We start from the raw sequence: 24,950 nt of genomic DNA, 5'->3' as shown, positions 1-24,950 counted from the left end.
ACGGCAATAGTATTTCATTTCATTTCTTAGAATGTCTTTTTTTTTGAGACAGGGTCTCGCTCTGTCACCCAGGCTGGAGTGCAGTGGCACAATCATAGCTCACTGCAGCCTAGACTTCCTGGGCTCAAGCGATTCTCCCACTGCAGCCTCCAGAGTAGCTGAGACCACAGGAATGTGCCACCACACCCTGCTAATTTTTAAATTTTTGGAAGCAATGGGGTCTCCCTATGTTGCCCAGGCTGGTCTCAAATTCCTGGGCTCAAGAGATTCTCTACCTCCACCTCCCAAAGTGCTGGGATTACAGCACACTTGGCCCTGCCTGCATATTTATTTATTTACTTTAGAGACAGGGTCACACTCTGTCACCCAGGCTGGAGTGCAGTGGCAAGATCAGGGCTCACTGCAACCTTGACCTCCTAGGACCAAGCAATCCACCCAGCTCAGCCTCCCAAGTAGCTGGGACCACAGGGGAATGCTACCACAGTCTGCTAATGGTTTTGTTTTATTTTTGTTTTAGTAGAGATGGGGGGTCTCCCTATATTGCCCAGGCAGGTCTCAATTCTTGGATTCAAGTGATATTTTCTGCTTCAGCCTCCAAAAGTGCTGTGATTATAGGTGTGAGCCACTGGGCCTGCTTTCTGAATATTTTTAAGCTTTAAAAATATATAAATAAGATATGGTAAATTCACTAAGTCTTGGCAAATTTGAATAGATAGGTTACTTGTTTGTCTTCTTAGGGGCCAAGACCACTGCTTCTGTTCGATAGTCAGAACTTGACAAAATATGGTGGCTCACACCTGTAATCCCAGCACTTTGAGAGGCCAAGTTGGGAGGATCATGAGGTCAGGAGTTTGAGACCAGCCTGGTTGACATAGTGAAACCCCATCTCTACTAAAAATACAAAAAATTTAGCCATGGTGAGGGGTGCCAGTAATCCCAGCTACTTGGGAGGCTGAGGCAGGAGAATCGCTTGGACCCAGAAGGCGGAGGCTGCAGAGAGCTGAGATCGCGCCACTGCACTCCAGCCTGGGCGACAGTGTGAGACTCCATCTCAAAAAAAAAAAAAAAAAAAAAAAAAAAAAAAAAAGACAAAGACTAAATACTTCAATCGGGTGACATTCTACAATTGACAAAACATTGAGAAAAGATTATAAAAAGCTGTGAGTTTTAAACATATAATTCTAGATATGAAAATAAAGTAGTATGCCTAAAATATGAGAAACTAGTAGACTATTAGATAAATCACACACAAAAAAGAGAAACTCACCGAAGTTAGGGTCTCAGAATGTGAAGTCAAATCCTTCCCACCATAAGGTGGAATTAAGGCTCCAGGAGAAACACTGCAAACCACGTCTTCATTGGAATGTATGGGTGCACTACATTTTAGGAAATTAAACTCTTTTGTACCCGTATGTGCGATGCACAGATTATAAGAATAAGGCAAAGTCCCCTCACTGTAGTTGGGGGGAACTACAGGTCCAGACTTGACACAGAGACCAGGACGGAAGCAGTCCCAAGCAGTAGGGCTGAGAGAGCGTCGCAGGCGCAAGGCAATGGCCAGAATCACCGCAAGGAGGAAGAGCACTGAGATTAAGGCCAAGGCCACCACCAGGTAAAACTGTAGCTCAGCCTGGGGGTCAGAGAGTACAGGGCGATCGTACTCTCTGAGGTCTGGCAGTATCTCTTGCAAGTTGTCTGCGAAGACCAGATGCAGCGTGGCGGTGGCAGAGAGTGGCGGCTGTCCACCATCACGCACAGTGACCAGCAGGCGCTGGCGGGCTGCGTCCCTGTCGCCTAAGGCTCGAGCCATGCGCACCTCACCAGTGCGGAGCCCCAGGCTGAAGAGCCCGGGCTCGCTGGCCTGCAGCACGTGGTAGGATAGCCAGGCGTTGTGTCCTGAGTCAGCGTCCACCGCTACCACCTTAGTCACTAGGTAGCCGGGCTCTGCAGAGCGAGGCACCATATCGAAGAGCGCGGAGCCGTCGGGACCCAGAGCTGGGTACAGCACGCGCGGTGCGTTGTCATTGCGGTCTCCCACCAACACGCGCAGGCTCACGTTGGCGCTGAGCGCGGGCGAGCCGTGGTCGCCGGCCTGCAGCGTGAGCTCGAAGGCGCGCAGTTGCTCGTGATCAAAGGCGCGCTGCGCGAACACTACCCCGCTCTGCGCGCTCACGGACACGTATGACGACAGCGCCAGGGGTTCTAGGTCACTTGCCACGATAGAGTAGGAGATGTGGCCGTTGAGCCCCAAATCCGGGTCAGAGGCGCTCACTTGCGCAATGGAGGCTCCTGGCGGGTTGTTCTCGGCCACATGAACCACGTAGGACGTCCGGTCGAAAACTGGGGCGTTGTCGTTGATGTCAGTGACGTACAAGGTGATGCTTCTACTGGAAGAAAGGGGCGGCTTGCCCCTGTCAGTGGCTACGATGGTTACATTGTATTCTGGTGTCTGCTCTCGGTCCAGGGCTCCATCTGTCACCAGCTTGTAGTAGTTATTGGAAGAAGAATAAATCTTGAATGGAATGTCTGTTTCTATATTACACCTGACTTCTCCATTTCCTCCAAAATCCAGGTCCCGTGTTTTGAAGAGGGCAACAACCATTCCTGGAGGAGAATTCTCCAAAATCTGATCAGAGAGAGAAGTTATGATTATTTCTGGGTCGTTGTCGTTTTCATCCAGGATTTCTATGATTATTTTACACTGGGCAGAGAGACCACCTCCGTCCTTCGCTTCCACTTCCATGGTGTACCTTTCTACATCTTCAAAATCAAATGACTGGTTATTCTTAATCATACCTGTTTTCTCATCCAATAAGAACATATGTTTTGTGCTCTGGGCAGTGCTTCGGAAGTAGTAGTTTATCTCGGCATTGACCCCCTCATCCTGGTCAGTGGCTGTCACTTGCAACACAGGGGACCCAGGGGGCAGATTTTCACTAACACTAATTCTATATTCGTCTCTGCTGAAAACCGGGGGGTTATCATTGGTGTCCTTGACAGAAATTTGTATGTGAGCGGTGGCACTTCTTGGTGGGTCACCTCCGTCCAAGACAGTCAATATCAAGCTATGAGATCTCTGTTCTTCCCGGTCTAGGAGTTTCTCCAGAGATAACTCTGGGTATTTGCCACCGTCGGAATTAACTCTAACCATTAATGAAAAATAAGGATTAGAGTTTATCTTATAATCTTTAATTGAGTTTATGTTTATATCGGGATCCGTGGCAGGGTCAAGCGATATTCGTGCACCAGCGGATGCAGATTCGAAAATTTCTAAATGTATTTCCTTTTTATCAAATTGAGGGGCGTGGTCATTAACATCTTCAATCACCACAATGATATGAAAAATATTTAAAGGATTTTCCACCACAGCTTCCAACTGTAACTCACATCTTCTTCTCTCTTTGCATATTTGCTCACGGTCTATTCGGTCCTTCACAAGTAAGTCTCCGCTCTCCACGTCTACGCTGAAGTGCAGCTTCTCCGCGCTAACTCGCAGCTTGCGAGCCGACACATCCAGGACACTGAGCCCTAGATCTTTAGCGAGGTTCCCCACCACCGAACCCTTGGCCAGCTCCTCCGGAATCGAGTAGCGGATTGGCTCACACAGCGCGGGGTAGAACAAAGGCAGCAGCAAGGGAAATAGTACCTGCAGCCGGCCGGCCCGGCGCTTCTGCGCGCAGCTCCCTCCCATCGTTCGCTTGGGTTCTCGCTGGGTCCCCGCTTTTCCAGCTGGAGAACGTGCACCCTACAGCGCTAAAAGAGCATTCGACCCAGGACAGGAGGAGTCCCGGGTCTCGGACCTAGGTATCCGGTGTGCTGGGCAAGGTCTGCCCAGCCAGGAGCTTCTGTGTGTGTGCTGGTTTTCTTCTTTCTGTTGTTGGCTGCGCAGGGAATCCTAGGCTGGAGGCTGAGGGATCCCCGGCGTCAGCGCTTGCTCTGCACTGGCCGACAGCGGCGCCCAGAGGCTCCGTGCGGCACAGCAGCCCGGTTTTTCATTTTGAATTCGGTCTCCAAAATGTATATATTCTTCGAAAATGCAGGTGTACGTTCCCCCCAAATTTTGCTCTCACCATAGTATTATAGTAGATATTTCTATGCTTTGTGTCGTAAATAAATGTATTATGCACAATTTCAAACTTATACAACAGTAGGGAGTATATGTAGTGAACCTTCACATAGCCACCCCACCTTCAACAATGATCACCACAAAGCCAATCTTTGTCAATATATACTGCGCTCCCCCATTATTTTTAAGTAATACAAGATATAAAATGTCAATCAATGCTTCTTTTTAAGATGAGACATTAAGGTCAAGAATTTTATCTTTCAGCTTATGTTCTACAATCTGTTACCAATGCACAATAAGTTAAGTCCTACATAGTTCAAGAAAAAAAGAAATAAACATTTTCCATACTGCGCTCAGTTATCTGTCTGGTGAGTCTTGTGTTCTGGTTTTAAGGGCAAGAGACATTTTTGTAGTATTTAATAGTAACTACCTATATGACATACAAGCCTTCATGGATATCTGTTATGTTTTCCCCAAATTAACACACATTTCAATATTTATAAATACTAAATATGAAGGTTACTCCTCAGAAGAGAAATTGTAATAATTTTCTTGTTGTATGGTTAAAAATATGAGCCTGAAGGATGCTTTATTTTTTGCTACCTGCTTCAGGGGGAAGACGTGTTTGAAATAATTAAAATGTCTGTATGTCATAAAGGATTTCCAGACAGTTTAGCTTTTTTTTTCTTAAAAATAAAGCAACAGAAACCCAAGTAATTACAAACAAATAAAATAATTCTTCACTTCCACAGAAATGCCAGCTGTCTTCAATGTATCTATGGATCACATGTTTAGCATAGAATTTTGACTCAACTTCAAAGCTTATTTTCAAATGTCTTGTGAAATGTTATTTACTACTTGAAGTGACACTATGTTTAAAATAACATTAAATAATACATTATTCTCTTCCTTATAGCTAAAAACAGTAAAAGAGTTTTAGAATCTTCCCAGCAGTTCCTGAGACTATTCTCTTAAATTATATCTGATATGCAAGTTCATTTCTAGCCTCAAAAGTTGGAGAATTGAGCCAGAAATAACATATAAGTGAAAGAAATATTTTTAATTCCTTGTTTTGTCATTTCACAGTGTCCAGTCTCAGAAATTTCTCTTAAGCATATACTATAGAAAAGAAGAATGTCCTACTATTCTTCATAATTTAACATTAAAGCATTAGGAAATTAAGACCTTTGAAGATATGAGAATAAAAGGTGTTACAACTTTCACCATTAAAGGGAAAAAATTGGTTTACTAGGGTTTGGAAGTGGATAACTGAAGTTTGAATCTTCGTCAGAAAATATCTATAAATACAAACAGACTTTACACACTTGTGATCTGAAAAATATAACCTCAAAGGGGTGTTTTCCTATCATAGAAATGGAAGAATAGAAGCAATAAATCTGGGCTTTCAGCTTTTTCTCTAAGAAGAATACATTTACCTTTCTATCAGTTAGCCCTTACAAACATAGTATGACCTAAATAAATGATCTTAGGAGTAAGAATTTGCTGGGTGAGGTGGTTTACACCTCACCCAGTGCTTTGGGAAACTGAAGCAGGAAGATCATTTGAGACCAGCCTGGGCAACATAACTTGCTAGTCCTCCCACCTCAGGCCTAGCTACTGTGAAGGTTGAGGTGGGAGGATCACATAAGCCCAGAGGTTGAGACTGCAGTGAGCTTTACTCACACCACTGCATTCCACCCTGGACAACAGAATGACACCCCCATATCTTAAATAAAAAAAAAAAGGAGTAAGAATTTTATGATGTGAGTCCACTGCAACCAATCAAGCAACCCTACCCAAAAAGCCCACATCAATGCAGGCTGAGAGCTGCCCCACGAAAAATGGTTTACGTTGACAGCAAGGTTAATTATGAGAACATGAAAATTATATCAGCAAATATAACGAATAAATGCCTCCTTTCGATGTTGGAGCAACAATTAGGCTCAGTGAAAAGTGATGAGAAACATACTGATATCAACTTATACTACCTTAAGTACAAACAGTTAAAGAGAAAGCTAACTATAATAGAAAGTAAAGGGTCAGGCGCAGTGGCTCACGCCTGTAATCCCAGCGCTTTGGGAGGCTGAGGTGGGTGGATCACTTGAGGTCAGGAGTTCAAAACCAGCCTGGCCAACATGGTGACACCCTGTCTCTACTAAAAACACACAAAAAATTAGCCGGGCATGGTGGCACGTGCCTGTAGTCCCAGTTATTCTACTTTAGTCCCAGCTACTCTACTTGGGAGGCTGAGGCAGGAGAATCGCTTGAACTTGGGAGGCGGAGGTTGCAGTGAGTCGAGATCACACCACTGCACTTCAGCCTGGGCAACAGAGTAAGACTGTCTCAAAAACAAAACAAAACAAAACAAAACAAAAAACAAACAAAAAAAAAAAAAAAAAAGAAAAAGAAAAGAAAAGAAAGAAAGAAAAAAAAATGAACTCACCGGAACCAAAGGGGTGTCTTCTATAGGAAACTTGGAATCAACTGAGACACACAAACGCTCATTTTTCTCACAGCTCTGCTGGCTGATGAGTGTGTCTGCGTAGTTGGGTTGGGGGAAGATCAGGTGACTCTTCCTTGAGTCAGCAGTGAGGGAGAACTCCTGAGAATAGGTCTGTAGGAAAGCTCTAACCCCATCTACACCCACAAAGTGTGAGGTGGGCACACCAGCCAACCCATCACTTGTAGCCTGCAGCAGACGTGAGGTGTGCCAGTGCCTCAGCCTGAGGGCCAGGAGCATGATAACGAAGGTGAGGAAGACACAGGAGACCACTGTGACAGCCACAACGAGGTAGAGGGTAAGGTCTGAGGTCTCCAGGTCTGCAGGGATCTGAAGACTGCCCAGGTCAGCCAGGATGTCTGGGATGCTGTCAGCTATGGCGACTGTGAGCGTGACAGTGGCCGAGAGAGGGGGCTGGCCATGGTCCTGTACAGCCACCACAAGGCTCTGTTTGAGCACATCTCTATCTAGCAGGGCCCGAGCTGTGCGCACTTCACCTGTGTGCAGCCCCACTGAGAAAAGCCCTGGCTCACTGGCCTTGAATAAGCGGTAGGACAGCCAAGCATTCTGGCCTGAGTCTCTGTCCACTGCCACCACCTTGGTCACCAGGTAGCCGGGCTCTGCAGAGCGGGGTGCCAGCTCCACACCAGTAGAACCATCAGTGGGGAGGGCGGGGTACAGGATTTCTGGGGCATTGTCGTTCTGGTCCAAAACAAATAGTCTCAATGACACATTGCTGCTAAGTGGTGGGTTTCCACTGTCACTTGCCCTCACCTGCATTTGCAAATCTCTAAACTGCTCATAGTCAAAGGAGCACAGAGCATACAGCACGCCAGTCTCCGAGTTAATAGAGACATAGGTGGAGAGAGGAGACCCTTGGATGATATCCTCTGCCAAGGAGTAAATAACTCTAGAATTCTCATTGCTATCAGGGTCATAGGCGATCACTGAGAAGATGGAAGTACCTCTGGCATTGTTTTCCGGGAGGTAGACTGAGTAGGAGGCTTGAGAGAAGGCAGGTGGATTATCATTGATGTCAGTCACTTGCAGAGTGATGTGAATTTCTGTGGACAGGGGCGGAGTTCCTCTGTCTGTTGCAGTCACCGTGATATTATATTCTGAGGCTTTTTCTCGGTCAAGAATTTGGGCCGTCAACAATCTATAATAATCTTCTTCTGAATTTTCTAATTTAAAATATAGATTCTCCTGGATGGAACAGACAACTTGACCATTCTTTCCCGAGTCTCGGTCATGAGCATTGAAAAGAAGAATTACTGTTCCCTGAGGTGCATCTTCTCTCACTGGGCTAAACAGAGATGTAATGGTCACTTCAGGTCTATTGTCATTTACATCTTCCACTGAAATGAGCACTTTTGTCCACCCTTTCAATCCCCCACCATCTTCAGCTTGTATTTCCATTTCATAAAATGAACATTCTTCATAATCTAGACTTTTTGCTATTGATATTTCCCCAGTATTTTCATTAAGCTGGAATAACAGAGATTGTTTTTCACTAATTTTCCAGAATTTGTATGCCACTTTTCCGTTGGTTCCCTCATCCAGGTCGCTGGCTGTTGCAGTAAGCAGCCAGGTGCCTGGGGGCACGTTCTCAAGGACTTTCACTCTGTAAATCGGTTGAGCAAAAACCGGGGCATTATCATTTGTATCCAATACTGTCACATGGATGCGCACGGTGCTGGAACGACGCGGCTCGCCGCCATCTGAGGCCGTGAGGACCAGGTGGTGAGCAGCCGCCTCCTCCCTGTCCAGGGCTCGCTCCAGCACCAGCTCTGGGTTTATGGCTCCATTGTCTCCAGTCTGCACGTTCAGCGAGAAGTGGTGATTGGGGCTGAGCTGGTAGCTCTGGAGGGAGTTCACGCCCACATCCGGGTCAACAGCTTCTGGGAGTGGATAACGTGCTCCAGGAACCGCGATTTCGTTAATTTTTACTTCCAGACTTTCGGCCTGGAATTTTGGGGCACTGTCGTTAATATCAGTTACTTCTATTTCTATTCCGTACAATTTCACTCTGTCTTCAACCAGGACTTTAAAGTTCACCAGACACCGCGGGCTCTGAGCACACAGCTCCTCCCGGTCTATCCTACCCGCGGTGACCAAGCTGCCGCTGCGCGGGTTCAGAGAGAAAAGCTGCGTCCTACCTCTGGAGACGATGCGTACTCCGCGCTCCGCCAGCTCCCGGGGCTCCAGAGCCAGGTCCTTGGAGATGTTGCCCACAATATAGCCCTTTTCTGTCTCTTCAGGCACTGAGTAGCGAATCTGACTGGCCCTGGCCTCCCATAGCATCCCCAGGAGCGAGCACAGCAGGACGAATCTTCCGCGGAGCTGGCATTTGGTTGGAGCTGCCATTGCTGCCTTGCTTTGGAATTTTCTCAAAATACTCTCTGTGCGCGCTGCTTCATCAGGTTCTTTCTTCCCTCCTGCGAAGTATGGTGATCCCTTTCCTTAGGAGAAAGCCAGAGTGCCCTAAGTTAAGAGGCTGAGTTTTGCTGCAGTCTGGGAGCAGGTTTGTGGGATCTGCCGGGTTTTGTGTAGTCACATAACTGGAAATCCGGTTGGAGTCCTGATTTTTGCTTAGAGTTGATCAACAGCGGCGCTCAGAGTCGTAAGTCGTTACTACACCCACTGATGTGTAACATATCAGATGGCTGATAGAGAAAACACTACTCTTTTCTAATTATGATTTTAGATTTCTCCAATTGTTTCTTGCATTTGTATTTCAAAAGCAATCTATTTTTTAGATATCTGAGTTGTAAATAAGGTGGAATAAAATTTCTGTGTGTTATTAAATCACAAACCATCGCTTAATATTAATTTACTCTTATTCTTGGTAGAATTTTGCACTCTATATCTAGATATGTAAATTATTATAATTTCCTTTTTATGATGCTTCAATTTTTTCTGTATATCAACAATTTTCTGAAGTAATTTTTATGTTCAATCTTGTTTGGAAATACATTCATTTTTAATTTTTATACCTATATTATATATTTGTAAATGTAAAATATATAATTGTATTGAATACATATATAAGGATACATTATCCACTTTGAAATTATTTTCTGGGGTTAATTTATTTTGATGGCAAAATTCCTGGAAAAACGTTTCTTTTAAATTTTTGTGTTATAAAAGTAATGTTAATTCAGCAATAGTTACAGATGTTCTCACCTAATATTGCTAAATAGGAACAGGATTAAAGTTTTTTGGAAATTTTTACATTTTTGTGGTTGCTTAAACTTTTCTGCCATTTCAAAAAATGCTTAATTTTTTTATGTGAATACGTAATGCATGCACAGACTGTGTTTCAATGATTCAAATGCACGTACACTGAAAAGCAAGTTTCTATTTTAATCCTCCATCAATAAATTATGCAATTTTAAAGTGGTTTTAAACATTATCCTAAGGGTCACTTAAACTTATATAATAATTTGGGAAAAAGAACACAAAATATACAACAAAGAAAACTACTGAAAGGTTAAAAGTAAGTGGTAACGCTGAAATCTCAGCGTTTACTGAATCACATACCAAGGGAAACCAAGCAAAATACTTATACCATGTAATGGGAGCTTTGTATGTACACAAGACTAGTAGTTTTTGTCTTAAAAATGGAATAATTCTGCATTCTCCTTCCTTCCTACAAGGATGTTGAAAAAACATCCAGTCATTTATATTTAGAGCTCCAAACGACAAGACAAATCCGGTGTGTTTTCCCCCATCTTCAAGAATATATGTCAGGATTCCGAGCAAGAGAAATTCAGGCAATAGCATTTCCTTTTCTTGTAAGTTTCCTCTGGTGATTATATAGAGGTAGAGAAGGATTTTGCATCCAAGAAAACCTGGATAAACTTAGAAATGATTAGGATGATTTGGACCTTCTAAGTTCAGTGAATCAGTCTCTCTCTTTCTCTCGCATACACATAACATATAGCCGCCGCCGCCTCCTTCTTCTTCTCCTCCTCCTCCTCCTCCTCCTCCTCCTCCTCCTCCTCCTCCTCCTCCTCCTCCTCCTCCTCCTTCTTCTTCTTCTTCTTCTTCTTCTTCTTCTTCTTCTTCTTCTTCTTCTTCTTCTTCTTCTTCTTCTTCTTCTTCCTCTTCTTCCTCTTCCTCTTCCTCTGCTTCCGCTTCCGCTTCCGCTTCTCCTTCTCCTCCTCCTCCTCCTCCTCCTCTTCTTCTGCTTCTTTTTTTTGAGCCGGAGTTTCGCTCTTGGAGAGATCTCAGCTCACCGCAACCTCTGCCTCCCAGGTTCAAGCAATTCTCTTGCCTTAGCCTCCTGAGTAGCTGGGATTAGAGGCAGCCACCACCACACCCAGCTAATTTTTGTATTTTTAGTAGAAACGGGGTTTCACCATGTTGGCCAGGCTGGTCTTGAACTCCTACCCCGTGATCCACCCGCCTCGGCTTCCCAAAGTGCTGGGATTACAGGCATGAGCCACTGCACCCGGCCAACATATAGTATTTTTAATTAAATTTTAGGAGATTCAAAAATCATAAATACATTAGGTAGGAATAAGAAAGTATATATGAGGAACATGAGAAAGAGATGGAAACTACCAGTGAAATCAGTGAAGAAAGACAACTACTAGCAGTTTCTTTGCTTTGAAAGATGAATTAAATGTTTACATACATTAAATTTAATATTTATCTACAGATAATAAAATATAAACATGTTAAAGAATGAGACAATCAATGGGTAAAAGCTAATTTCATTAGCTTTGAGAAAGAGGACAAAAAAACGTACCAAATGTTTTTGCTAGCTAGGAAGCTAAGAGCAAACTCTCACTACTTTGTAAACCTATAAGGCTACTTCTTTTATGTGATATAACAACTCACAATCCACTGCTCCTCTTAAAGAATGGTTGGACAGCTTTTCTGAGCAGCTACAACTTTGCTAAGACAACTCATTAGACCTGACAATATACGGTATTTTCATGTAAATACAGAAAATTGGGTGGGTAATGAAAAAGAATAGACATAAATAAAACTCACCAACTCAGGATGGGAAGTCGACTCACTGGAATTACAAAGTGGAAATAAGGCCCCAGATGAATCACCACAAAGTATTTCTTGTCCTGAACTCAATTGCTCACTACATTTTAGGAAATTAAACTCCGTCTTTCCTGTGTGTGCAACACATAGGTTGTAGGAATAAGGCAAAGTCCCCTCGCTGTAGTTGGGGGGAATCACAGGTCCAGACTTGACACAGAGACCAGGTTGGAAGCAGCTCCAGGCGGCGGGGCTGGAGGAGCGTCGCAGGCGCAAGGCAATGGCCAGAATCATGGCCAGGAGGAAGAGTACTGAGATCAAGGCCAAGGCCACCACTAGGTAAAACTGCAGCTCAGCCTGGGGGTCAGAGGGTACAGGGCGGTCAGTGATATCCGGCAGCACGTCCTGCAAGCTGTCGGCAAAGACCAAGTGCAGCGTGACGGTGGCGGAGAGTGACGGCTGTCCACCATCACGCACAGCGACCAGCAGGCGCTGTCGGGCCGCGTCCCTGTCGCCCAAGGCACGGGCCGTGCGCACCTCTCCAGTGCGCAGCCCCAGGCTGAAGAGCCCGGGCTCGCTAGCCTGCAGCACGTGGTAGGACAGCCAGGCGTTGTGTCCTGAGTCTGCGTCCACCGCCACCACCTTGGTCACCAGGTAGCCGGGCTCTGCAGCGCGCGGCACCATATCGAAGAGCGCAGAGCCATCGGGACCCAGCGCGGGGTACAGCACCCTAGGCTCATTGTCGTTGCGGTCGCCCACCAACACGCGCAGGCTCACGTTGGCGCTGAGCGCAGGCGAGCCCTGGTCGCGGGCCTGCAGTGTGAGTTCGAAGGCGCGCAGCTGCTCGTAGTCAAAGGCGCGCTGCGCGAACACCACGCCACTTTGCGCGCTCACGGACACGTAAGAGGCTAGTGCCAGAGGCTCTAGGTCGCTGGCCATGATGAAATAGGAGACTTGGCCATTCAACCCCAAGTCCGGGTCCGAGGCGCAGACTTGGGCGATGGAGGCCCCAGGAGGGTTGTTTTCGGCTACACTGACTAAGTAGGACGCCTGGTGGAAAACCGGAGCGTTGTCGTTGACGTCGCTGATATGCAGGATGACGCTTATGCTGGAGGAGAGGGGCGGCTTGCCCCTGTCTGTGGCTGTGATGGTGACGTTGTACTCCGGGGTCTGCTCTCGGTCTAGGGTTCCATCTGTTACCAACTTATATGAATTTTTGGATGAAGAGATAATCTTGAAAGGGACTTCGCCTTGTAATTGACAATTAACTTCCCCATTTTCCCCAGAATCTTGGTCATGTATTTTGATCAACGCAATTAGTGTTCCAGGCACCGCGTTTTCCAGAATCATCTCAAGTAGAGAATGGAATGTAACTTCTGGGCTATTGTCATTTTCATCTTGAATATTAATTTCAATTGTACATTGTGCAACCAGTCCACCACCATCCCTCCCTTCTACTATCATTGAATATTCCTTGGTTTCTTCAAAATCCAGTTTCTTTTGAGTGGTAATTTCCCCGCTCTTTGAATTCAGACCAAAGATTTGCCCGGTTCTATAGAAGGAATAAGTAATTTCTGAGTTGATGCCCTCGTCTTGGTCGGTGGCTGACACTTGCAGCACAGTGGTGCCTGGTGGCACGTTTTCCCGAAGGCTGACTCTGTACACATCCCGGCTGAATACCGGGGGATTATCATTGGCGTCAGTTACCTGGATACGGAGCTCAGTGGTGCCGCTTAGGGGTGGATCTCCACCGTCCAAGGCAGTCAGGACTAAACGATGGTAACTCTGTTGTTCCCGGTCTAAGGTTTTCTCCAATGCCAGTTCCGGGTATTTACTACCATCTTGTTTCTCCTTAATTATTAATGAGAAACTTGGGTTAAGAGAGAGTTTATACTTCTGTAGAGAGTTTAAGCCAGTATCTGCATCTTCTGCTACTTCTAATATAAATCGTGTGCCAGGCTGTGCAGACTCACTTATTTGCAGCTCAAAGGAATTTTGCGTGAATGTTGGCGTGTGGTCATTAATGTCCTCGATCTCCACATTCACGTGATAAAAGTTCAGTGGATTTTCAGCAACAGCCTCAAATTCCAGAGCACAAGCTGGAATCTTCCCGCATATCTCCTCCCTGTCTAGCCTGCTGCTCACAAGCAACTCCCCTCTCTCTGTGCTCACGGTGAAGTAAGGCTTCTCCGAACTGACGCGCAGTTTTCGAGTCGGTAACTCCTGGACGCTGAACCCCAGGTCGGTGGCGAGGTTCCCCACTACTGAGCCCTTGGGCATTTCCTCGGGAATCCGGTAGCGGATCTGCTCACAGAGCGCCGGGCAGAACAAAAGCAGCAGGAAGAGAAAGAACATTGGCAGCCTCTCAGCCCGGCCCAGCTCCCCAGCGCCGCTCCCCATCCCTCTTGCTCTCCTCAGCTTGCTCACCAGCCTGGAGACGCCGAGTTACAAATAACCTCTTTATTGCAGATTTTCGGATCTCCGAAAGGACTTTAGTTCCAGTTCCAGTTCAGGAAAAGATTCTTCTTTTTCCGAGGAGGAAGCGGTGCAAAGGCTGGCGCTGGGGAGTCTGAACCGGGGCTGCCCTGGAAAGCGCGTTGCGGCTGCGCGAGGAGAGCTGGAGGCCAAGCTCTCCACTTTGGCCAACAGCGGCGCCCAGAGTCAGGACTCGGAAACTACAGCCTCTGCTGCTTCAGTTTAACCAGCGCAGTAATTGTATTTGAGGGCCTAACTTAACAAGCCAAGTTTTTACGTTCATATATTTAATAACAAATTATAACACACTCTTTAAGGTATCTTTCTCTGTTTTCCAAATTGTTAGAAATATCACATTGGGTTTTTATGCAAATCTGCATACATTGGTCCATTCTTTCACCATTCTGCAAACATACCTTGAACTCTTAGCTAGAACTAAGTATTGCCCTTGTCACTGCAATATAATAATTAACATGTTACAGTTCTTGCTCTCAGAGGCTTCATAATACATTGATTTCAAAAATTGATTTTTATTAGCTATGGCGTGTGGAAACAATTTTATCATTCTTCTGTTCATTTATACGATTTCCGACCCCCCAATATTTCTACTGTTTTATATTACACATATTAGGGAAATCTATACTATTTAAAACTATTTTTTAAAGTTGTGGCAATTTTGTACCAATCCCCAAACATCTCCTCTTCCTAACAATATTAACATTCTTTATAAAAATAATTTTTCTTTACTCTTCTACTTCACAAAATATTACTTTAAGTATACTGCCCGTATGATGCAGCCAAGAAATGATATACCCTACTACATTGCTCTTCTTCATATCTCAAAATACTTGTCTTATGTCATATCTTTTACAGTACATAAATTCATTCTTAAGAGTTACTGGGGAAATGCTTATCTATTCTGCAATACAAGGTACAAATGGATATTCTAGTGGATTGCATTATTATCCTATCTACGTACCATCACTGTAGTGAAGAAGTGACTTTGGAATTGGATACATGAAGCTCATAAGTTTGTTTACACAAATTTATGGAATATAGTGACATTGGTCAACCTTCTTTAGTCCATTTGTCAGATTAATAAAAACAACTAGCCAACATTTTTAGGTAGAGTAAGGATTTTCTTTCCTACCAAGGCAACTTTCATCACAGTTTTTTAAATTGCAAAGTGCCAATAATATGTTGTCCTCTCAAATGTGCATCCAAATGGTATACAAACTATGAAGTTAACTCCCACTCCACTGAATATGCACCATACAGTAGAACACTACACAATCCTTAGGAAATGTCCTTTTCATTAATAACAAACATTTACTGGGTCATCTACTTCTACCTTATGTCAATCAATTCAGGGATTAACTTTATTCAAATGCTACAAGAAGGTATGCAGGAATATAGTAATGGGCAGCCTATATTGAGTTTTTACTATTAATATTCTTTTTTTTTATTTTTTATTTTTTTGGAGACGGAGTCTCGCACTGTTGCCCAGGTTGGAGTGCAGTGACACAGTCATGGCTCACTGCAACCTCCACCTTCTGGGTTCAAGTGCTTCTTTTGCCTCAGCCTCCCAAGTAGCTGGGACCATAGGCGCGTGCCACCACGCCCAGATAATTTTTGTAATTTTTAGTAGAGACGGGATTTCACCATGTTGGCCAGGCTGATCTTGAACTCCTGACCTCGTGATCTACCCGTCTCGGCCTCCCAAAGTGCTGGGATTACAGGCATGAGCCACTGTGCCCGGCCTAATATTAGTTTTTTTTAGAAACAGGGTCTAGTTCTGTCACCTAGGCTGGAGTGCAGTGGCATGATCATAGCTCACTGCAGTTTCAAACCCCAGGGCTCAAGCTGTTCCCCTGCTCCAGGCTCCCAAAGTGCTGGGATTTCAGACATGAGCCACTGTGTCCAGCCAAGACTGAATAACTTAATTGAATTGATCAGCTTATTTAGAACTTGTGTACCTGAAAGCTTGGTTCTTAAAATCAACATTCTCACCATTTCATGTCGATGCACAACCAAAACAGCTAATTGGAATTGTATTGAAATATGTTCTTTCGAATTTTACAAAAGTCACTTTCAACAGTTTAAAATTACATTTTAATTCAGATCTAATGTTTTAGGTTTTGTTTTTTGTTTGGGGGAGCAATGGACATTCTAGGCTTTAGATTTCATGTCTCCATGGGCATGGAGCCCAGGTGACCACTGACACACATACTTAATATTTAGTAACCAGTCTCATCTGCCACCAAGATCCATCTTTAAAGTTTGTTCATGTTTTGAAAGATGGAAAGAAGTATTAAAGTTTTGAAGGGCACTGGTACAGAAACAGGGCTCAGAAAAGAGGTTTAAAGTGAAAAAATCTACAGGAGCCTAGTTATAGGTTCAAATGCTAAACATAACCCTAAAAATTCTGAGATATATTTTACTTTTGCTAAGCTAATACAAGGCTTCAGACTTCTTGATAATTTTCTGAAGTTCTAGTTTAGGATACACACACACACACACACACACGTACACACAAACAATAGCAAAATTACCAGCACGGATGGGTAGGTACTTCTTAAGTGAATGAGTGATAATAGGAATAAAACACTGGAAGGCTTAAAATGGTTGAACAATCTTTTCCAAGTCTTTTAAAAGCAAATGAAACAACAACCTATGACTATTAGAGTTTAACTTTATGGTAACACCAACAAAATAAACCTGAAACTCTGTGATACGCCTTAAAAACTATTTTCAACTATCTTCACAATGTTTTTCAAAACATAATTTATACCAAATAAAATTCATCTGGAAATTAAAAGCAAGCAAAGAACTAAACTCACCTGACCACGATCAGCTTCATTCTTACATTCATGAAAATCTATGGATGTTAACAAAGAATCATTTTTCTCACAGCTCTCCTGACTGATGAGCGTGTCTGCGTAGTTGGGCTGGGGAAAGATCAAGTGACTCTTCCGCGAGTCTGCGGTGAGGGAGACTTCGTGGGAATAGGTCTTCAGGAAAGCCTGTACCTCCTCAACACCTACAAAATGTGAGGCAGGCACACCCACCAATCTGCCACCGGAACCCTGGGGCAGGCGTGACTTGTGCCAGCGTCTCAGCCTGAGCCCCAGAAGCACAACGACAAAGGCAAGGAAGACACAGGAGACTGCAGCCACCGCCACCACGAGATAGAGTGTAAGGCTCGAATCGTTCGGGTCGACCGAAGGCTTCAGACTGCCCAACTCGGTCAGGACTTCGGGGATGCTGTCAGCCACGGCCACGGTGAGCGTGACAGTGGCGGAGAGAGGGGGCTGGCCGTGGTCCTGGACAGCCACCACGAGGCTCTGCTTGAGCGCATCTCTGTCCAGCAGGGCTCGCGCCGTGCGCACCTCGCCCGTGTGCAGACCCACTGCGAAGAGTCCTGGCTCGCTGGCCTTGAGCAGGCGGTAGGACAGCCAGGCGTTCTGGCCCGAGTCTCTGTCCACCGCCACCACCTTGGTCACCAGGTAGCCAGGCTCTGCGGAGCGGGGCGCCAGCTCCACGCCGGTGGAACCGTCTGTGGGGAGGGCGGGGTACAGGATCTCGGGCTTATTGTCATTCTGGTCCAGCACGAACAGGCTTAATGATACATTGCTGCTGAGGGGCGGGTCCCCGCTGTCGCTGGCTGTTACCAGTAGCTGCAGGTCTCGGATCTGCTCATAGTCGAAAGATTGCAGCGCATACAGGACACCGGTGTCAGAGTTGATGGAGATGTACGAGGATAGGGGCGCCCCTTGCAGCGTGTCCTCGGTCACAGAGTAAGTGACCTGGGCATTCTCCTGGCTGTCGGGGTCGTGTGCAGTCAAGGAGAAGATGGAGGCTCCTCTCAGGTTGTTCTCTAGGATATACGCTGAGTAGGAGGCACGAGGGAATGTAGGAGGGTTGTCGTTAATGTCTGCCACCTGCAGGGCGATGTGAGTTTCAGTGGACAGAGGCGGTGTTCCTAGATCTGAGGCCATCACTGTGATATTGTAGATAGAGACATTTTCTCGGTCCAAATATTTCATTGTCACTAATCTATAATAATTATCTATTGACTCTTCTAATTTAAAAGGTAAATTATCACGTGTGTAACAGACAACTTGACCATTCTTTCCAGAGTCTTGGTCATGCACACTCAAGAACGCAATTACTGTCCCGGGAAGAGAATTTTCTAACACTGGACTAAACAAAGACGTAATGATCACTTCTGGTCGATTGTCGTTTACATCTTCCACCAAAATGAACAATTTGGTCCTCCCCAGAAGTGCCCCCACATCTTCGGCTTGTATTTCCATTTCATAAAACGAACATTCTTCATAATCTAGACTTTTTGCTATTGATATTTCCCCAGTATTTTCATTAAGCTGGAATAACGGAGTTTGTTTTTCATTAATTTTCCGGAATTTGTATACCACTTTTCCATTGATTCCCTCATCTGGGTCACTGGCTGTTACAGTAAGCAACCGCGTGCCTGGGGGCACGTTCTCAAGGACTTTCACTCTGTAAATCGGTTGAGCAAAAACCGGGGCGTTGTCATTTGTATCCAACACTGTCACATGAATGCGCACTGTGCTGGAGCGACGCGGCTCGCCGCCATCTGAGGCCGTGAGGACCAGGTGGTGAGTAGCCTCTTCCTCCCTGTCCAGGGCGCGCTCCAGCACCAGCTCTGGGTTTATGACTCCATTGTCTCCAGTCTGCTCGTCCAGGGAGAAGTGGTGATTGGGGTTGAGCTGGTAGCTCTGGAGGGAGTTCACGCCCACATCCGGGTCAACAGCTTCTGGGAGTGGATAACGTGCTCCAGGAACCGCGATTTCGTTAATTTTTACTTCTAGATCTTTGACCTGGAATTTCGGGTTATTATCGTTAATATCAATTATTTCTATTTCTATCCCAAAGAGTTTTCCTTTATCCTCAACCAGGATGTTAATATTTATCAGACACCGCAGGCTCTGAGCGCAGAGCTCCTCCCGGTCTATCCTGCCCACAGTGACCAAGCTGCCGCTGCTCGGGTTCAGAGCAAAGAGCTGCGTCCTACCTCTGGAGACGATACGGACTCCGTGCTTCGCCAGCTCCCGGGGGTCCAGCCCCAGGTCCTTGGAGACATTACCCACGAAGGAGCCTTTGTCCGTCTCTTCTGGCACCGAGTAGCGAATCTGTCCCTTCCCGATTTCCCACAGCGTCCCCAGCAGCGCGCACAGCAGAATCAGCTCGCCGCGTCTGGGGCGACTCTGTGGAGCGGCCATTGTTATTTTGCTGCAGAATCCCCTCAGAATCTTCACTGCGCATAAGTGGGTCTTATTTAGTTTCTTGCCGCAGCTATGGAAATGATAATCCTCCGGAAACCTGGAGTGCCTCCAAACAGGGGTGGGGTTTCGCTACAGTCCAGCAGTTAGTTTGTGGCATCTGCGGGTCTTTGCGAGGTGTGAGATCTGAGTGTTTTCGGTTGCATTTCTCTCCCAGTAGGTGAACAGCGGCGCTTAGAGTCCTAAATAGTTACTGCACTGAGATACAGATTACTTCTAAATGTAATACTCTACTAGATTACTGAGAAAAAAATACCATCTGCTTATTACTTTGTTTTGAATTTATTTGATTTATCCCTAAACCCATATTTTAAAAGAAACAGCCAAAGAATGTGAGATGAAGGTTTTATTTAGTGTTATTAAATGATCAGATTAGATCAAAATGACCAGATTGTAGCATTGGATTAAATTACTTACATTTCTGCAATATATTTGGTCTTAAAAAAATAACATGATACTTTCATTTCCCACTGTGCTCTAAGCTTTATTGTAAATGTCTCCAATATATACTAACAAATAACTAAGAACTTCAGTTGTCACCAGAAATGAATTTATCTTGAGACTAAAATAGACCTACTGGAGATGACTGACTCAGAAATTGTTTTATTTGGTTTAAACTACTTAATTATTTTAGAAGCTTTCCATACAGTTGTTGCTTTTAAATTATTCTTCTAAATGCCACTTGAATTACATGTTGATAATGTTTTCAAATAAAAATTGTGGAATTTCAATATGATAAATGCTTTTACCATTGCAGTTTTATGAGATATTATATTGTTTTGCTATTTTATTTACATTGTTTATATTTTTATATTTGAATACTTGAAAAGTACAGATGAATATATGATAAAAAGCAAAGCTCCATCCCATCCCTTTCACCAGAGATGATTAAACTTAAAGCAGACTTGACTTTTTAAGGCAGACATATATTCTAAAGTTAACTTTACCTACATTAATACTTTGATCTAAAGAACTGCAAAAAGTAATGACTATATAATACTTACTAAGAAGCCAAACAGTAAGTATGACTACAAAAAATCTGTTTCCCTTCAAGACCAGCCTGGGCAACATAGCAGATCAGCCTACTTCACCCTTCCTTTGAAGAATGGTATGATAGCTTTTTCATTGACTAAAACTTTCTTAAAACAATTCATGAAATCTGAAAACTTTATATTTTCCTGTGAATATATTATGCATATGGAAAACTGGGTAGACAATGGAAACCATACCAGTTAAATTAGTGAAGGAAAATACTGTCTGCACTAAAAACAGAGAAATTAGACAGGTCTGGTGGCATGAGCCTGAGTTCCAGCTAGTCAGGAGGCTGATGCGGAAGGAATGCTTGAGCCCAGGAGTTTGAGGTTGCAGTGAGGTATCATTGTGCCACTGTACTACAGCCTGAGTGACACACAGGGACTGTGTCTCAAAAAAGAAAGAAAGAAAGAAAGAAAGAAAGAAAGAAAGAAAGAAAGAAAGAAAGAAAGAAAGACCTGTAATCCCAGCACTTTGGGAGGCCGAGATGGGCGGATCACGAGGTCAGGAGATCGAGACCATCCTGGCTAACACGGTGAAACCCCGTCTCTACTAAAATACAAAAAACTAGCCGGGCGAGGTGGCGGACGCCTGTAGTCCCAGCTACTGGTGAGGTTGAGGCAGGAGAATGGTGTGAACCCGGGAGGCAGAGCTTGCAGAGAGCTGAGATCCGGCCACTGCACTCCAGCCTGGGCGACAAAGCGAGACTCCATCTCAAAAAAAAAAAAAAAAAAAAAAAAAAAAAAAAAAAAAAGAAAGAAAGAAAGACAAAGAAAAAAGAAAAAGAATCAAAAGAGGTTTCCTTTCTTCAGCAATTTGTAAAGTGACCATTAACTGAAGCAGTTGCTTAGAGATACCTAGCAAAAGGCTCATATAATGTTCCTTCATATTTTGTATATATTTTGTATGCACACCAGATTGGCAGTTTTCAAGACTATATTTCTCTCTTAGAGGTAGCAGGATGATTAGAAGACCCATAGCTATATTAGTTTAGGGCTGCAGATAAGGCAGTTACACATTATATATTAGGGCTGCGTGTGAGAGGGACAACAGACACAAAACATTGTCTTTTCTTTGATGGAGGATATGGAATGAGCTTGAATACAGATTAATCCTGAAACTCCTATGTTGCAAGTAAGGAGATTCTGCTTTTGATCTTCTCATGAGCATAGCAGACCCTTTTCTAAGTAAAAGGATCACACACACACACACAGCGTACACTGCATATAATCACAAGGGGTCCATGGACATAAAAATCCAGTTGACTCCTTATTCTAAGAGTTCTTGAAACAAAAGGGAAGTTAACACAAGAAACAGTAGACTACTATGGAGACCATACCAGTTAAATTAGTTAAGGAAAGTGTTGAATTTTAGCTTAAATTCTTTGACTTTATTATTTTTTAATTTATGGTATGTCCAAGCTGAAAAAAGTATTCATCATATATTAGGCAACAAGAAGGAAAATGTATGGGAAAAATCTCATTCACTTTTTAGGAGAGAGCCCATAACTGTCTAACGTTTTCACTTTGTGGTTAAAACCACACCCTCATTGCTTTGTAAATCTAAGCTTGGCTAAAAAACAAACAAATTGTTGGGCTATTGCTCCTACTTCACTCCTCCTTTGAAGAATGATATGACAGCTTTTTAACTGACTACAACTTTCCTCAAATGATTCATGAGATCTAAAAATTATATATTTTCATGCAAATATGATATTTTCTTGTGAATATAGAGAAATGGGTAGGCAATGAGAATTAAGTTATACTTAAAGGAAACTCACCTGATGGGAAGTCAATTCACTGGAATTACAAAGTGGAAATAAGGCTCTAGATGAATCACCGCAAAGTATGTCCTGTCCTGAACTCAACTGTTCACTACATTTTAGGAAATTAAACTCCGTCTTTCCTGTATGTGCAACACATAGGTTGTAGGAATAAGGCAAAGTCCCTTCGCTGTAGTTGGGGGGAACCACGGATTCGGATTTAACACAGTGACCAGGCTGGAAGCAGCTCCAGGCGGCGGGGCTGGAGGAGCGTCGCAGGCGCAAGGCAATGGCCAAAATCATGGCCAGGAGGAAGAGCACTGAGATCAAGGCCAAGGCCACCACTAGGTAAAACTGCAGCTCAGCCTGGGGGTCAGAGGGGTCGGGGCGGTCAGTGATATCCGGCAGCACCTCCTGCAAGCTGTCGGCGAAGACCAGGTGTAATGTGGCAGTGGCAGAGAGTGGTGGCTGTCCACCGTCACGCACGGCGACCAGCAGGCGCTGTCGGGCCGCGTCCCTGTCGCCCAAGGCACGTGCCGTGCGCACTTCGCCCGTGCGCAGCCCCAGGCTGAAGAGCCCGGGCTCGCTAGCCTGCAGCACGTGGTAGGACAGCCAGGCGTTGTGTCCTGAGTCTGCGTCCACCGCCACCACCTTGGTCACCAGGTAGCCGGGCTCTGCAGCGCGCGGCACCATATCGAAGAGCGCAGAGCCATCGGGACCCAGCGCGGGGTACAGCACCCTAGGCGCATTGTCGTTGCGGTCGCCCACCAATACGCGCAGGCTCACGTTGGCGCTGAGCGCAGGCGAGCCCTGGTCGCGGGCCTGCAGTGTGAGTTCGAAGGCGCGCAGCTGCTCGTGGTCAAAGGCGCGCTGCGCGAACACCACCCCGCTCTCTGTGCTTATGGACACGTAGGATGACAGCTCCCGCTGCTCCAGGTCACTGGCCACGATGGAGTAAGAGACTTGGCCGTTAGGCCCCAAGTCAGGATCGGAAGCGCTGACTTGTGAAATAGAGGCCCCAGGCGAGTTGTTCTCAGCCACGTAGACTATATAGGAAGACTGTGAGAAAACCGGAGCGTTGTCGTTTACATCACCAATGTGCAGGGTGATGCTGAAACTGGAGGAGAGGGGAGGCTTGCCCCGATCTGTGGCTGTAATGGTGATATTGTACTCTGGATTCTGCTCGCGGTCTAGAACAGCATCTGTCACTAATTTATACGTGTTTCTTGGAGAAGTTAATATTTTAAATGGCACATCACCTTCCAATTTACAAGTAACTTCACCATTGTGTCTGGAATCCTTGTCACGGACTTTGAGCAAAGCAATATGTGTTCCTAGCTCAGCGTCCTCCATAATTAGGTTGGGTAGAGACTGGAATATCACTTCTGGGACGTTGTCATTTTCATCTACGACTTCTACCTCCACTGTGCATTGTGCAATCATTCCTCCACCGTCCCTTGCTTCCAAAACTATGGAATATTCGTTGACTTCTTCAAAATCTAATGTATTTAAAACAGTAATTTCCCCAGTGTTAGAGTTCAGGTCAAATTGGGTGATCTGGCTAGCTTCACTGAAAGAGAAAGTAATCTCGGCATTGACACCCTCATCCTGATCTGTGGCAGTCACCTGTAGCACCGTGGTCCCCGGGTACACGTTTTCTGAAAGGCTCACCCTGTATACCTCTTGACTGAACACTGGAGCATTATCATTGGCATCAGTCACTAGAACTTGTATCTGTGCAGTGCTGCTTAGGGGTGGAGCTCCAAAGTCCAAGGCAGTCAAAGTCAAGTGGTAAGATTTCTGCTTTTCTCGGTCCAAAGGTGTCTTCAATACCATCTCAGGGTATTTACTACCATCTGATTTCTCTTTATTTATCAGTGAGAAATGATCACTGGGACTGAGTTGGTAATTCTGCAGTGTGTTGCTACCAATATCCGCATCATGAGCAGATCCTAATATAAATCGTGTGCCAGGCTGTGCAGACTCACTTATTTGCAGCTCAAAGGAATTTTGCGTGAATGTTGGCGTGTGGTCATTAATGTCCTCGATCTCCACATTCACGTGATAAAAGTTCAGTGGATTTTCAGCAACAGCCTCAAATTCCAGAGCACAAGCTGGAATCTTCCCGCATATCTCCTCCCTGTCTAGCCTGCTGCTCACAAGCAACTCCCCTCTCTCTGCGCTCACGGTGAAGTAAGGTTTCTCCGAACTGACGCGCAGTTTTCGAGTCGGTAACTCCTGGACGCTGAACCCCAGGTCGGTGGCGAGGTTCCCCACTACTGAGCCCTTGGGCATTTCCTCGGGAATCCGGTAGCGGATCTGCTCACAGAGCGCCGGGCAGAACAAAAGCAGCAGGAAGAGAAAGAGCATTGGCAGCCACTCAGCCCGGCCCACCTTCCCGGCGCAACTCCCCATCCCTCTTGCTCTCCTCAGCTTGCTCACCAGCCTGGAGACGCCGAGTTACAAATAACCTCTGTATTGCTGTTTTTCGGATCTCCGAAAGGACTTTAGTTCCAGTTCCAGTTCAGTAAAAAATTCTTCTTTTTCCGAGGAGCAAGCAGTGTAAAGGCTGGCGCTGGGGAGTCTGAGCTGGGGCTGCCCCGGAAAGCGCGTTGCGGCTGCGCGAGGAGATCTGGAGGGCCAAGCTCTCCACTTTGGCCAACAGCGGCACCCAGAGTGATCACTAGGAAACTACAGCCTCTGCTGCTTCAAGTTAACCAGTGCAGTAATTATAATTGTGTGCCTAACTGAAAGAACAAAAACTACATGGATATGTCTATATATTTAATG

The 24,950-nt window shown here is 45.2% G+C and overlaps 1 protein-coding gene across 13 annotated transcripts in view; it reads right to left on the bottom strand.

Moving 5' to 3' along the window:
* LOC104681863 (protocadherin gamma-C4) overlaps positions 1-24,950 on the bottom strand; it is a 191,594-nt gene that overhangs the window by 108,837 nt on the left and 57,807 nt on the right. Inside the window, exons 1-2 of one of the 13 annotated variants that reach the window (XM_030927778.1) lie at positions 11,571-14,673; positions 1,268-2,626 (exon numbers count right to left, since the gene is read on the bottom strand). The exons of 7 other annotated variants lie outside the window; for them this stretch is intronic. In XM_030927778.1, the coding sequence (XP_030783638.1) occupies positions 1,268-2,626; positions 11,571-13,967 (3,756 nt within the window). In that variant the 5' untranslated portion in view covers positions 13,968-14,673. Of the gene's footprint in view, positions 1-1,267; positions 2,627-6,509; positions 9,244-11,570; positions 14,674-16,882; positions 20,553-22,178; positions 24,749-24,950 lie in introns of those variants that run through there. 5 more of the 13 variants (XM_010388230.2, XM_030927795.1, XM_030927790.1 and 2 more) reach the window with 5 other exon arrangements.

Source organism: Rhinopithecus roxellana, chromosome 3, assembly GCF_007565055.1.
Source record: "Rhinopithecus roxellana isolate Shanxi Qingling chromosome 3, ASM756505v1, whole genome shotgun sequence".
Lineage (NCBI taxonomy): Eukaryota > Metazoa > Chordata > Mammalia > Primates > Cercopithecidae > Rhinopithecus > Rhinopithecus roxellana.
Note: the sequence above shows the minus strand (reverse complement) of the source record. Positions and strands in the feature narration are given on the sequence as shown.